Below are 15,661 nucleotides of genomic sequence, written 5' to 3'. Positions count from 1 at the left end.
GTGGCTCATTGCTTTTGCCAGGACGTCAGTGTAACCATGGCCTTTTTTGTTGATGCTTGAATCTCTTCACAGCTCATACAACCGAATTTAATAGGTTGGCTGACATCCAATTAAAATTATCTGGGCCATGAGGGGACAATAATGTTATTTCACACGCTTGCCACATTGAGCGCTTGTTTCAGCTCGAATTTATGTAGGTATATACATTTGATGAAGCTAACTTGTCTTGAGAGAAGATATAGCCTATCCTCTTCTCCCTTTTGTCTCTATTTTCATGATTTTTCTTTGGATTAAAAATACTCAAGGTCTATAGTTGTTGGTTTACTATAATGGGTGGTGTTGCCTTACGTGGATTTCGCGGACAGACACTTTGTCAAGTCTTCTCCACAACAGTGTTATTTTCAAGCAGCCAATTGCAAATATTTACAAAAAATATCGAGTTCAAGTCTCATGACGCTAGAGACAATTGACGCTTTTAGGGATATTAGGATACCCTCATCGAGATTATATTTGTTGCACACAATATTAAACGGTTGAAGAGAGACAGACAGATTTAGGAGAAATATCTTAATTCAAGTCGAATGAATATCTCAATTTGTTTTATATCAGTGTCCTATTGTGAACAGGCTTGAGCTAACCTAGCTTTCCAAGTGCACGCAGGCCTTCATGAAAGCAATGTAGCCACTCATATTCAGATGCTATAGGCTACATGCTAATCTGTATTGAGAAATAATCTGTAGAAATAATTTGTATTGTGCCTAAAAGAAACAGTATAGCCAGTATGTTCAAATGAACACTGTATAGTGCACTTGGCGTCCCTGCAGTTTGGAAGAGAGCACTTAATGGCCATACACGGCCGACTGTCCCAGGAAGAGAATACCATTTTTATGGCAGGCTATTTGTTTATTAGTTCTACTGCTCTCCGGGTGCAGTTTATGCGTACCGATATTCAATCTTATCTTTTGCTGAATGTGACAAGAGATATACAGATATATTTCAAAGCAAACGCTATTGCTAACATTATATTGTGCACACGTCGTATCTCTCTTTTCTTGAATTTCAACAGCTTTAGAATGCATGCATGTAGCCTATGAAATATTTAACACAGTAAGTAAACACAATGATGTATAGTCTTCTTGTAAGTGTCTGTTTCGGGTATGCTGCATTTTGTGATTGTGGTCGAGATGCAAGGAATTAAAATGGCACAAATCTTTGTAAACTTCGCTCCATTCAACAAAAGCCTACTAGCCAAATAGGTGAAGAAAAGTCAATTTAGTGCAGCTCTTCCGCCTTTTATGGTGGTTGCTTGCAGGATTTTGGTGGTCAAATTCAAGTGCTGTGTCTGGACAGCTGTCGGATTTCTTTGTACTTGATTGCAGGCTTCTTGCGCCTCGACCTCAGGTCCTGAACATGTTCCTGTTTTTTTACTTTTATTTAACGAGGCAAGTCAGTTAATAACTAAGTCTTATCTTCAAACTTTTATTTAAGTTGGCAAGTCAGTTAAGAAGGAATTCTTATCTTCAATGACGGCCTAGGAACTGTGGGTTATCTGCCTTGTTCGGGGGTAGAATGACTGATTTTTACCTTGTCAACTCGGGGATTCGATCTTGAATACTTTCGTTTACAAGTCCAACCACTAGGCTACCTGCTGCCTGCCGCATGAAACTCAAACGATGAAGTATTTATTTGTCCGGACAGCATAACGCTGAAGCTTTAGTACTTTCTGTAAGAAGTCTGGCATTATATATTGAACACTATTATATATTAACATTATTTATTGAGCGCTTTTCCTCATTTCTAGTTCAATGAAACTATTTGGTATTTGTTGGTGATGGAAAACTTGTGTTTTCATTTAAGTCATTTCGAATATGCATAATGGCTTGTCATCCCGGGTTCTGGTTGATGCAAAAATACATGGAAGAAATCTAATGTGCTTTAGAGAGCTTGCATTCTTTTTATGCCTTCTCCCTTTTTAGCCTATTCCCAACGTGCAAAGTGCAAACGTAGGGACATCTGAACACGTGTAGGGAAATGTTATGGTAAAGCCATATTTATATTTGGATTTATCTGGAATATAAATTAAATAATAAATTCAAATGAGTAAAATGTCACAGACCGAGCATTTATCCCATAAATAGATGGCCAATATACAAATACAATGATATTAAGTGGTTTGTATAATTTGTCGAACGTATATAAATCTCGACGAGTAGGCATATAAGCTAAAATCTACATATGTAAAGCCGGGTTAATGTCTAAACATATTCATATAGGGAAAAGCATGGGTGCACACACACACGCACACACACACACACACAAACACACACAAACACAGGTTATAAACTCAAGAACTATGTTTTTGCTCTCTGACTTCCTTGTTTCCATCACGTCGCCAAACACTGGCCTAACAAAAAAAATATATTCAGAATTTCGATGCAAATGTACATTCATGTTTCTTTCTTTCCGTGATCTTGGTCATGGGGGTAGAGCAATGACCCGCGTTAAAATTGGGTTCTTAATGAGATCTTTAATAAACCAGTTATTACAACAGGTTTACTTGGAATTCATAGATGATAATAAACATTTGATCTACATTTTATTTGCTGAAATATCAGGCTATATGGAAATTGGGCCTTCATGCAAATTCATTCACAAAAGACGACTGTATGAAATTCTAAGTGTTATCATCATTTATTTGTAATAATTCAAGAATTTGTAGAATATGTTCAATATTCACTTCAAGTTTTTTTTGATAGGATAGAGGATTATTTGAGGTCTTTCATTGGTAGGAAAATAAATTGGGGAAAGGGGTAATCTCAAACACTGCACGCTCACGTGGTCGAAATTCACTAAGGGCAGCAAAATAACCATTATAGCTGACATTTGCATGGCCTCATAATAATAATAACCATAATAATAGTAATAATAATAACATTAATAATCATTATTATTATAATCAAAAACCCGTACCTGTTAGTTATTTACTATGCATTGCATTGCGCGTGTACTATACGGTACAAGAGTTTGAATTATGATTATATCGTTTAGAGACTAAAGCAAAAAATGATAAGATAGCTGATATTGATTTTTATGATACTCATGCGGTGTTGGAAAACCAATTGTTTGAACCTTCTATATTTTACCTAAGTGAACCACTCCTACACATGTAAGTGTTCCAAATTGATATATGACAATATCTACTTTCAATCACGTGTCTTGGGGCGACTTAGACGGATAGCACGTCATCTCGCCTTCCCAAATGTTCTCCTTCTGCAGTTCGAATCCAATACATCTGTCTATAGTGCAAGAGGACGGGGAGAAAGATGTTTAACTCGGTTAATCTGGGAAACTTCTGCTCACAGACGCGAAAAGACAGGACTTCCGAGTTCGGAGACAGAGCGAGCTGTGCGTCCAACCTTTACCTCCCCAGCTGCACATATTACGTCCCCGAATTTTCTGCTGTCTCTTCGTTCCTGCCACAGGCCCCATCTCGGCAAATCACCTACCCGTACTCCACGAACCTCTCCCAAGTGCAACCGGTTCGGGACGTTTCTTACGGTTTGGACCCCTCAGCTAAGTGGCACCATAGAGGGAACTATGCGTCCTGCTACTCTGGGGAGGAACTGGTACATAGAGACTGCCTTCCGCCATCGTCCACCATGACAGAAATGCTGATGAAAAACGAAAGTGTATACAGTCATCACCATCATCACCACAACCACCCAAGCTCCAACCACCTATCCACGGGCTTTTATTCGGGTGTGGGGAAAAACCACGTTCTACCGCAGGGCTTTGATCGCTTTTTCGAAAGCACACACAATGGGACCGAAAACAGCTCGACAGAGAACTGTGCTCAGAACCGCGAATCCAGTAAGCTGGATTCGGCGTCTCAGCCGCCTGCCGTCCTCCTCCATAGTGCCACAGGCCCTGAGAAAGACCCAGAGGATGAAGAGGAAAACGTTAATTCTGGTTCTTGTGCTTCTTCATCGGGCAAGAAAGACGACAGCGCCAACAAAACAAGCCACTCGAGTAGGTACCGAAGCTGTAAAAAAAAGGTTAAAGGACTAGCCCGGTATTTTTGTCGGTCAGATTTTATGTGGAGTTTTATAAGCATTCAACGGATTTTATTATAACCTACAAAGCTCTTTCTTCCAACAAGAAAACATTTTACGATGGGAAAGCGCTTTGAAAAAAACGATACGTTACACACAGGCAGCAGGCAGCAGCTCTCCCAGTCTGTGAAATTTTAATAGCCCGCTATTGTGACAAACGGTAACTTTGGTCATGAACTTGCGCTGGGCGATGTTTCACCAAGTTGTCGAGGGTAAAAAGCAATTGAGCAGAACACTGTTTTTGGGTGTCCTTTGATTCCCCCCCCTCCTTCTCAGCAGCCTCCTGTAAAATGCAGAAATGCTACTGTGTTGCTTCTCTGGACAGGTTGCTTTACGCATTAACAGCAGCTAGCATATTTGTTCGATCGAGATTGCATTTAAAAAAAATAATAGCCTAATAATAGTTGTGATAATCATATTGTTTCTTTGGGACCTATGCTCTTCTCAAAACGTGCAAATATGTATTGGTAACCGTGCAAGTAGGCTAGCCCAGTATTTTAGTTTGTAGGGTAATCAACTTCCAAGCGTTGAGATCTTACTCTAGGCTATTCCCCAATCACCAACAAACTCGTTCGGTTTTGTTATAGTCCATGTAGAATATGATAAACCAATAAGCAAATAGCCTAGATATAATTCACTCATATTCGTTTGAGACTAATAAACAGTGGCTCCCAGCCCATAGGCCCAAGCGACCCCATAGAGGCATGGAAGAATTTGTCTCTAGCCTATAATTATATCCCACCTATTTGATTGGCAGTAATGCTATCTAGGTATGCAGTGTTAATTCGCTATAGATGATCGCATTATGATATGAAATGAAGGTTCATTTTTGTCCATGATAGCCATATATTCCCATTTATTATGGCAGTGTTGAGTGGGGAATGTAAGGCAGGTAGTGAGGTGATGAAGTGCAATGTCTTTGTCGTTTAGTGAATAGCGTTACAAAACTCGTCAAGAGATTTTATAGAGATGGTTGATTATAGGTGTATGTTACAAGAGGATGGCACTGGGGGCCATGGATTTAAGGATACAGAGAAATAAAATGAATGTGCAGGCTTGTGGGTAGGCTACGTGTTTAGGACACTTGCATTTTATCAAACTTAACATACCTACATTCTGAATCCCCATACGTTTCAGCGTGTATCGTAATGCTTGTTTTATTTGAAAAAACACTCGACCTTACATTCTCCTGATGATTTGTTTTATATTGCTCTAAGGTACACCACGCACCAGGAAGAAGAGGTGTCCTTACACGAAGTTCCAGATTCGGGAACTGGAAAGAGAGTTCTTCTTTAATGTTTATATCAACAAGGAGAAACGGTTGCAGCTCTCCAGAATGCTCAACCTCACTGACCGTCAGGTCAAAATCTGGTTCCAGAACCGCCGAATGAAAGAAAAGAAATTAAGCCGAGATCGGCTGCAATATTTTTCTGGAAATCCCTTATTGTGAACTAAACCCTAAACTGGTAGTTTTGGTGAGAAATAATCATCAATATTATCATCTCTAAAACTGAATTGCCTTTGGAGGACAAGGCCGGACTCGACTGGCCAAAAACAAGTGTTAGGTCATTCATGGAAACGCTGGGACTGGAAAGAAAATAAGTTATCAATATGTTTTACGTTTCCTTGTTTTGTTGAACCAATAACATGAACCAGCATAAAACAAGACATTAGAGAAATGTATCTCTGACAATAGCAGAGCAATGAAGGTAAACTATTCCATTTTTTTCAAATGAAAGATTTATATTTACCGTTTGTCACATTCGGCCAAACATTTGAAACATTGTAATGGCAAGTACAACATCAGTATTTATTTTTGTTTGATTATATTCTATTTCGATTCACTTGTGAAATTCTGTCTTTCCAGTGACATTTCTCTCTTTAACTCTGTATTACATCATTATCCTTTCTTTGTGAAAATGATTTTGCTACAAACTGAACCGACTTGAGGACAGCCGCACAGACTTCTTCATAGATATGCAGATATATATTTTTTTTTTGCAGCAACCAAGAACTTCGACACGAATCATCGGTCCCAAATGAATCTCCTTTGACTATATGACTGTATATATATTTCATTTGTTTATAAAATGTTATCACTTAACCTAATTATTATATTTTCAAGAATTCTGAAAATAACTTAGCTCTAGGGCTACAAGCTCTTTGACTATAGCGAGCTTTTTGTTGATTGCGTCCCATTTACATGTTATGCAGTATTATGATATGACGTTGCATAAGCCTATATGCATCAAGTGAAAGAATGTAACATAAAAATAAACGAATAGTGATTCTTACAACAAGCCATTCTTTGAGAGTTTTATATTATTATTTTTTACTGGGTCTAGGTCTGTATTTCAATGAACAACTACCAAGAACGTAATATTATACTTTGTGTATTCATGCAGAATGCTTGGTCTTTTGCAGAATCAGTTGGGCTAGTCCTCAATGCTTGTAGAAGATCATTGCAAGTTACGTTCTACTTGACTTCTTAAGTAGGCCCTTAATAGCACAGTATACAAATAAAACGCTGTGAAACCCTATACATGTCCCTGACAAATCGTTGAGATTTCATGTTAAGATTCATGGAAAATAAGTATAGGCTCTTTCTCAGAACTCAACTAGGTAGGCAAATTGATACAAATCAAAAATACTTGTCTACACACAAATCAATAGGCTAAAACTAGGTAAAATGTCAGATTAAAATATTGGGAGTGCTTGTAACATAGTTAAACTATTTGTCATGAACATGAGGGTGCTACATTTGTCTTAATTGCCCACTTCTCTTATTTTCACGGAAAACTCTGCAAATAATTAGAGGTGCTATAATGTTGAATTTGTTTTCGTCCATGTATGACCTATAGGCTATATGTAAAGTAAAACACAGTTGCGTGTGCGTGCATGTGTGCGCGTGTTAGTGATGTTGTTGAGTGAATGTGTCAATGAGCTGGCCTGGTCTAGACACTGTCATAAAGACAGGGGCACTAAATAGCTACCTTTCTCTTAATTACACCGTCTGTCCATAGGAGAGATTCCTTCCATCGTAAATAGAGAGGTCGAGTAGGCTATAGGTGGCCGTTTAAGTAAAAACATATAAACATCCTATTTGAAACATGTCTGATTTAGATAACATCCCGAGCGCACTATCTTCACGTCATCCACTTGGCCAATATCTTTATCCATTTGCGCTTGGGACAACAAAACGACGACAACTTGGATATCCGTTTCTGGAGAGAAAAAAACTCAAGTTTATCGACCATTTGGTTTAGGCCTTTACCTCACCACTGATGTCCTGCGGCTGTGACATGTTTTTTACTCTGTGGCTGCCAACGCATTTACGCATAGGCTACATCTAATGTAATTCATACCGATGCGCAACAATTTACAGATATGGAGGACTTTGAACGTTTAGGTGTATTTTGATGTATTGCGAGAAAGAAAGAGATATTGTCTTTGAACTTTCGTGAAGTCAAGGCCATCACCTTTAACCCTACGCAATAAAGTTGAATCCGAGACTGGCTTTGCTCTCGAAAATGCTGGTACCAACTGGTGAGCCAGCCAATGAGGGTTGCAAACGAAAGAGTGTCGGGGGGAATGGGGGATGGGGTTTGAAGGGGGATGTTTAGAGAACCTACCATTGACCTCTTGAAAACTGACGCAAAATAGGCTAATGTTTTTTTTTCAACCTGTTATGAATGTGTTAGATTTTTGAAAAACAATTTTCCATGTTTTGTTTGCTATTGTTTAATATCTGTTTAATTTTAGGTATTTGTGAACCCAAAATAAGCAAAACAGTTAGTCTGTATTGGATACGCTTTATATGCATGATCATATTATTATAATTAATTTGCTGTAGGCTAATCGAAATGGAAAAGCAGCCCCAATTTGACATCTGGAGTGTAGCAATTTGACGTCCTCAAGCAACTGAATAGTGTAACATGTATTTTGTTAAAACCAGATTGGACCTTTGAGGTCTAAGTGTATAACACTGTCCAACACTCCAAATAACTTTTTGCATTTTCCATATTTTCATGTGGCCTCATATGGGCTACTTCAAAAGTCTCATACATACAGAATGAAATAATAGTTAGATATAGGCCTACACATACTGAGTGTACAAAATATTAGGAATAACCTCTATTTCCATGACATAGACTGACCATGTGATTCCAGGTGAAAGTTATGATCCCTTATTGTTGTCACTTGTTAAATCCACTAGAATCAGTGTAGATGAAGGGAAGAATGATTTTTAAGCCTTGAGACAAATGAGACATCAAATCAATCAAATGTATTTATAAAGCCTTTCTTACGTCAGCTGATGTCACAAAGTGCTGTACAGAAACCCAGCCTAAAACCCCAAACAGCATGCAATGCAGGTGTAGAAGCACCATGGCTAGGAAAAACTCCCTAGAGAGGCCAGAACCTAGGAGGAAACCTAGAGAGGAACAAGGCTATGAGGGGTAGCCAGTCCTCTTCTGGCTGTGCCGGGTGGAGATTATAACAGAACATGGCCAAGATGTTCAAATGTTCATAGATGGCCAGCTGGGTCAAATAATAAGAATCACAGTGGTTGTAGAGGGCGCAACGGGTCAGCACTTCAGGAATAAATGTCAGTTGGCTTTTCATAGTCAATCATTCAGAGTATCTTTACCGCTCCTGCAGTCTCTAGAGAGTTGAAAACAACAGGTCTGGGACAAGGTAGAATGTCCGGTGAACAAGTCAGGGTTCCATAGCCGCAGGCAGAACAGTTGAAACTGGAGCAGCAGCAAGACCAGGTGGACTGGGGACATGGTCCTAGGGCTCAGGTCCTCCAAGAAAGAAAGAAAGAAAGAAAGAAAGAAAGAAAGAAAGAAAGAAAGAAAGAAAGAAAGAAAGAAAGAAAGAAAGAAAGAAAGAAAAAAGAGAGAGAATTAGAGAGCATACTTAAATTCACACAGGAACCCTGATAAGACAGGATAAATTCTCCAGATATAACAGACTGACACTAGCCCCCCAACACATAAAATATTGCAGACATGGATTGTGTATGTGTGCCATTCAGAGGGTGAATGGGTAAGACAACAAATTTAAGTGTCTTTGAGTCGGGTATGATAGTATGTGGCAGGCGCATTGGCTTGAGTGTATCAAGAATTGGAACACGTGGGTTTTTGACGCTCAACAGTGTTCGGTGTGTATCAAGAATGGTCCACCATCCAAAGGACAGATATCCAGCCAACTTGACACAACTGTGGGAAGCAATGGAGTCAACATGGGGCAGCACCTCTGTGGAATGCTTTCCACACCTTGTAGAGTCTATGCCCCGACAAATTGAGGCTGTTCTGAGGGCTAACGTGTGTGCAACTCAATATTAGGTAGGTACTCCTAATGTTTTGTACACTCAGTGTATTTTAAATATGCCTTTTCCATTTAGTTCCAAATACAAAATGTATTGGCTGATGACCAAACATGTATAATTTTGGTTTACAGCTCAAGTAACCCCCCCTCAAACTAATTTAGCATAATATGCCTACCGGGTGATAAAATACATATGGCTGAGGGAAGAGGAGTAGGTTCTGGATCAATGATGGAGATCAAGACTCTCACACTACTGCTCTCACACACCACTGAGGGACCTTGGGCCTGAACTGGAGTTTTTCACAATTCAGGGTCCCTCTCACGGCATCAGATTGCCTGCTCTTCTTGGCTCTCGCCTCTCCCTCACTTTACTCTTGTGTGCATGTGCCTATGAGACCAGCGGTCTCTGGAGTGTCTGGTGGTGTCCAACGTCACTCAAAGGTGTGTCAGATCTCTGTTTACAATATTGACATAATCAATACATGCTCTCCTAATTGACCTCTTGACATTATTAATCGGGTAGGAGTCGTGGCTGTGGTACAAACAAATAAATCCCGACCCCCACACAAATCCAGGGCCCCACAAAAAACTGCGCTTTATTTGGTGTTACGTCAATTTTGTTATGACCACGAGGCGACGCTTCCGCACCAGATAGACAATTGTTGAACAAGGCCATAATGGTACGATAGCCCTCTATTGAGAAGAGAACCACAGGGAAAGAAGAATAGCTACTTTGATTATAGCCTACATTGCTTGTAAGCTACAGGCACAACTGCGATACCAGCGTGCTCTTTTGAAGGCTTTTGAAGGCTTTGTTAGTATGGGTCTTAAAAAAAACAATATTTAGCCTATAAGCTAGCTAGGCTTATGGTATGAAGGCATGCAATTGGACGAGAGGATGCAGTGATGAACATCTTTAGGAAATCAAGGTCAGGTTTCCAAAAAGCAATTGTTTGTGCGTAAAGGTCTTTCTGGTGTATGGTGTGCATAATGGTGGGTGTGTGACAGAGATAGACTGTGTATATGCCTATGTGTGTGAGTGCGCATTATTTCAGAGAACGATATTTCGCTTAACCCAGCAAGGCAAGCCTATGTGCAGTTTGGTAAATTGTTTAAGATTTTTTACGATGTTCAAATTTAATATTATGCTGACTTATCTTGTGGGTCTATATCACATCTGGCAGATTTATAATTTGATTTAAGGCAGAGAACCTGCGTCGAGCGGGCTTCAATTGCAAAATAGGTCAACGTTGTTTCAAATGTAATATTATTGTACTGTTACTTTGATTACACGAAGGAGGACTCCATTTTAGTGTGTGTTGTGGAGGATTAGCTGCGTGTTACACCATCAAGGATTTAGGTTTTTATTTTACTAGGCGAGTCAGTTAAAAACAAATTCTTATTTTCAATGACGGCCTAGGAACAGTGGGTTAACTGCCTGTTCCGGGGCAGAACGACAGATTTGTACCTTCTCAGCTCGGTGGTTTGAATTTGCAATCTTCCGGTTACTAGTCCAACGCTCTAAACACTAGATTACCCTGCCGCCCGTTTTCGGTATGATTTTGACTTATATTGTTACGTTATGCTTCGTGACGCATGAAATAGTAATAAGTAGCCAAAAACACATATATAATTAGCCCGTATAGTAGTCTAATCATATTAAGCTAAAATTAATTACTAATATAGGAATGTGAATGTGAAGAATAAGAACATGGATATAAATAATAATAGTCCATTTAATGTTGGCAACGTGTGTTTAACCATTAAAACGTTTCCATTGATGCAACTTCTTATCATTAAGATTGCAATTTTCAGAAAATGTGCATGCTATTTTTCAATTCAGACTGGTATTTTATGTGCTCGTGTTTATATTCTAACTTGTAAACTTTCTATGCAGGTCAAGACCCCTGGCCCGTTCAGCGTACCCGCGCAGGTAAGCTATCTGTGTGTATGGGTGTGCATATGTTAAGGTCGTTCATCCTGGGGTATTGGAATGTCACAGGATTTGAGCACGAGTGTGTGTTTTGTGTAATAAGATTCTATATTTTAAGGTTTTGGGGTGTAGTGAGTTGGCAGCAAGGTGACCTAAAATCAATAAACATAGCCTACATCTGGCTCATACCTTCATATTTAAGCAATGTTTTTTCAGATGTGTTGAATTCCATCGCGATACCCAATAAAACCAATAGATTTAGAAATATGTTAAGGCTACTGTATTAATCGAAAACCCTTTATAGAAAGCCCAGATGTTCATATGTTTTGCCTACTGAAAACATCTGAATGATCCAATGTTTTTCTACTGATCTTATATATGAAATATACACGTATATTATGTTATAGTGCTATTAATATGTTATACAGATTATGAAACCATCGTAATCCAATGCGTTTCATATAAAAATTAAGATAGTTGCACATTCTGTCCTCCAAATAATAAAATGGGTATAAAACACTAACATTTCAGCACACTGTACCTACTTCAAGGCTTTTTGGAATTATAACGCTGATTTTACTGAAAGCTGACGGGTCTATTCATTTATTTAATTATACAAGAGCCAACAAGCAATCACAATGCCTTGGATCAGTTCTGTCTAAACACACCCTTATAAAAAATGTTAGTTTTGTTCCTAATGATATAGGCCTACTGACAATATTTTGTTGATATTCACAAATGTGTGGAAGATGGGTCGACCAGGTGCTACGGACAACACTCAGTCACATAACTTCTCTTGCTCCTCACCGTCAGCCCATCCTCTTTAAAAACGTCATTGATATCAAGTAGGCCTATGCTCCAGAAATGGGCTACATACCCTTTTTTGTGATCTTAAGAACCAACATCTGAATGTAATCCAGTTCCTGCCATGTATTAAACTCACATAGCCTCGAAGCCAACTCGCCACACTGAACGAGGCGGGATCTCTTAACAATCCTTTTTAAGATTGTAAATGAAGCCTCTGTGCCCTATAGACAGGCCAGCTATAGGCCTAGCTGTTTTGTTTTATTTCATACAAACACAAGGACGCGATATTATCAATTGTAACATGGACAGCCACATCACCATTTTGTATTGCTTTGAAATCAAGCTCATTCTCAAAGGGCTGAATTCTTATTTTAGAAATGGCCAAGTACGGGATGTTTCGCATAAATCATGTAAGCTATTGATATAAATGGGCGATTTAAGATGCGAACAGATATAGCCTAGCCCTACCGTTATAGGATTCGACCAGCATAGCCTACATTTACTTTCTATCCCCCTGATCCGTGTTTAAATCGTTAGGCTACACCATAACATGCTGTGAAAAGGCTGGATCATTGTCAGTGACCTCCCCGTCGGCGCTATTGAGGGCAAAAGTCGCAGCAAAACAAACCAGTTTTTCAATAATTCTTAGATGGTAGGCTATAGTTTACTAATTTGTGGATTACATTTATTTTGAATTGCAAGGCTCTCTGGCAGATTATGACAGCGACACGTTAACTGAGAAGTTAGATCAAATATAGGCTTATATGCATATCAGTTATTCCAGTAAAGGAGAATGTAATGGTATGTTGTATTTTCTAAATCACCATGGATTATGTAGGCTAGGTCAACAGGAAGATAACTTAACTAAGTAAAATATGAACGATTCGGATGCACATCTTGTATAGTTGACATATATAATAATGCATGCCACTAGCAAACTAGGTTTTCTCATGCTATGGGGAAACAGATGACTCTCTATGAAATTGACTCTCAAACATTTTTTTTTACCAATATATTGGCATAGAAGCCTCAAACAAGTAATGGCAGTACGTTTTACAAGAAAATAGATGGAAATAGGAAACCATGATAAAATGGGTTTATTTAAAGCAACAAGGCCCGATGGGGTGTGGTATATGGCCAATATACCATGGCAAAGGGCTGTTCTTATGCAGGATGCAACGCAGAGTGCCTGGACACAGCCCGTAGCTGTGGTATATTGGCCATATCCCACAAACCCCCAAAGGTGCCTTATTGCTATTATAAACTAATTACCAACTTAATTAGAGCTGTAAAAATAAATGTGTTGGCATACCTGTGGTATACGGTCTGATATACCACGTCTGTCAGCCAATCAGCATTCAGGGCTCGAACCACCCAGTTTATAATTAAACTGTATAATGAACATTACGTTGGTAGCCAGTTTCTAATAGCAATAGGGAACCTTGGGGGGTTGTTGCCAATTTACCACGGCTAAGGGCTGTATCCAGGCACTCCGCATTGCGTTGTGCTTAAGAACAGCCCTTAATCTTAGTATGTTGGCCATATACATTTACATTTACATTTAAGTCATTTAGCAGACGCTCTTATCCAGAGCGACTTACAAATTGGTGAATTCACCTTCTGACATCAGTGGAACAGCCACTTTACAATAGTGCATATACCACACCCCCTCGGGCCTTATTGCTTAATTATGTCATGGCATTGATGAAAAATATTTCTGTTTGGCTTGAAGAGCATTATAGAGTGCTCGTTATTTCCTTGTAACGCACGGTATATAAGTTAAATTGTTATAGTTAATTCTTACATGTTCTATTGAGCTGCTTTTGAAAGCTAAAGTCGAATTGAAAACATTTTCTGGTATTGAATTCGATTTTCATAATAGCAAGCTCGGATGGATAGTTTGGTTAGCTATACTAGCAAGTCTATTTGGTTACCAAGGCAACTGCTGTAGCTTTCAAGTAAACTTGCTAGCTGCTTCAGTGGATGTTGACCGCTCACTGGCGCTAGCTGGAGCTGAGTACGGGCACCTCAGGGTGTCTACTGCTTGAGCTCCTGTTTCTCTTATAGAATCAAGTGTAACAGTATAACTTTAGAGCGTCCACTCGCCCATATCCGGGCGCGAACCAGGGACCCTCTGCACACATCAATGACGGTCACCCTGGAAGCATCGTCTATTTAGCGCGCACCACCACTAACTAAGCTAGCGTCTCACATCCGTTACACAAGCACAGCTTGAAAATGAACATATTTCTAGTGGCAAATGTGTTAAATTATAGCCATTATAGCCAAATTATAGCATCCTCTGGAAAATATTGAAACTCCGTGGAAGGTGAGTTTAACTCCCGTAGCGCATAGTGGAACACACCTTCCACGTCGTTCATTGTTTTCCAGAGAACGCAGTTGATTATCCTTTACATAATTAAATAATATCATTATGCAAATGTTTGCATCACTATTATAGCCACTATTGTAGCCTATAGCCTATATGTGGTTCAACTATATTGATATATGATTAACGCAAGAAAATGGACAGCAAAATGATTTTTTTTTAAACATAAACAATTAAATGGTTTAAATCATTTTAATTAAAAAAGGCAAACAAAAGGGGTAATAGCATTTTGCTTACTTTTGAATTACTTGTCAGACAACGACTGTCTAAGTGTATAAAAACAAATGTAATGGTTTGCACACAAAAAAGGACAGGCTTTTGATAACAGGTTAATGCATAGTAATGAGAGAAATTCTCTACAACACATTCATTACCTTTTGGCTATCGATAATAGTGTTTATAAAGCTGACTTCCCTGATACACTTTCTCATTCCACTCCTCTCTTTATCACCGGCACAGCCTATAAACAAAGCTACTGCGTTCGTCAATTGTATTGTTCTTTCTCTTTTATTATACCCTACGTTATTACCTTTAGAAAACATAGTTCTAATAAGATCAAATCATACAACTACTGGGCAGTTGATATTTCAAGAATCATTGACAAAACGTTTGTTTTTGCTCTTGATGCATTTAAATGAAATAAATAGCATGAAATAACAATAATCTTATGTTTTTGGAGTGCATACCCTCTACACAAGAATCAAAGACAGCACTTATCATGATGTAATGTCAGCCTACATGTTGTGCAATTTACATAACATATCTTCTTTAGGTTTACCCTCTTCTTTTTCGCCAGCTCCATTGCTCACTTTTGTTTTCTAGAACACATATTTCAATAGAACACTATTTGAATTAGTCTCTACTACTGTATGTTCAGGAACTTGCGTCTGTACCCTATCTGTATCTGTCCTGCTAGATGGCGCCCTTACTCTGTCATAGAGCTCGACAACTTGACCCTGGTGTCGTCATGGCAGTCTGGTGCATCAAGGCCACTTTCAAACACCTATTGGTCTGAAAGTCACGTGGCGTGCCTCGTACATCCATAATTATGTTGATGAAGTTTTTTGATGCTCCACGTCCCCCGACACG

The 15,661-nt window shown here is 39.0% G+C and overlaps 1 protein-coding gene across 1 annotated transcript; it reads left to right on the top strand.

Moving 5' to 3' along the window:
- The first annotated feature begins 3,278 nt into the window (after window positions 1-3,278).
- LOC135541859 (homeobox protein Hox-C11a-like) lies at window positions 3,279-6,366 on the top strand. The gene is made up of 2 exons (XM_064968309.1): window positions 3,279-4,029; window positions 5,330-6,366. The coding sequence occupies exons 1-2, from the start codon at window positions 3,324-3,326 to the stop codon at window positions 5,560-5,562; spliced, it is 939 nt and encodes a 312-aa protein (XP_064824381.1). The 5' UTR covers window positions 3,279-3,323; the 3' UTR covers window positions 5,563-6,366.
- Window positions 6,367-15,661: the final 9,295 nt, after the last annotated feature.

The sequence above is a fragment of the Oncorhynchus masou genome, chromosome 6 (assembly GCF_036934945.1).
Source record: "Oncorhynchus masou masou isolate Uvic2021 chromosome 6, UVic_Omas_1.1, whole genome shotgun sequence".
NCBI lineage: Eukaryota > Metazoa > Chordata > Actinopteri > Salmoniformes > Salmonidae > Oncorhynchus > Oncorhynchus masou.
This window is presented reverse-complemented; position numbering and strand designations above follow the sequence as displayed.

What these genes read in the sequence shown, in the direction of transcription:
- LOC135541859 (XM_064968309.1), top strand. Translation starts at nt 3,324, where the DNA reads ATGTTTAACTCGGTTAATCTGGGAAACTTCTGCTCACAGACGCGAAAA. An exon ending in CAACAAAACAAGCCACTCGA is followed by an intron (nt 4,030 to 5,329) that starts GTAGGTACCGAA and finishes TATTGCTCTAAG; the next exon opens with GTACACCACGCACCAGGAAG.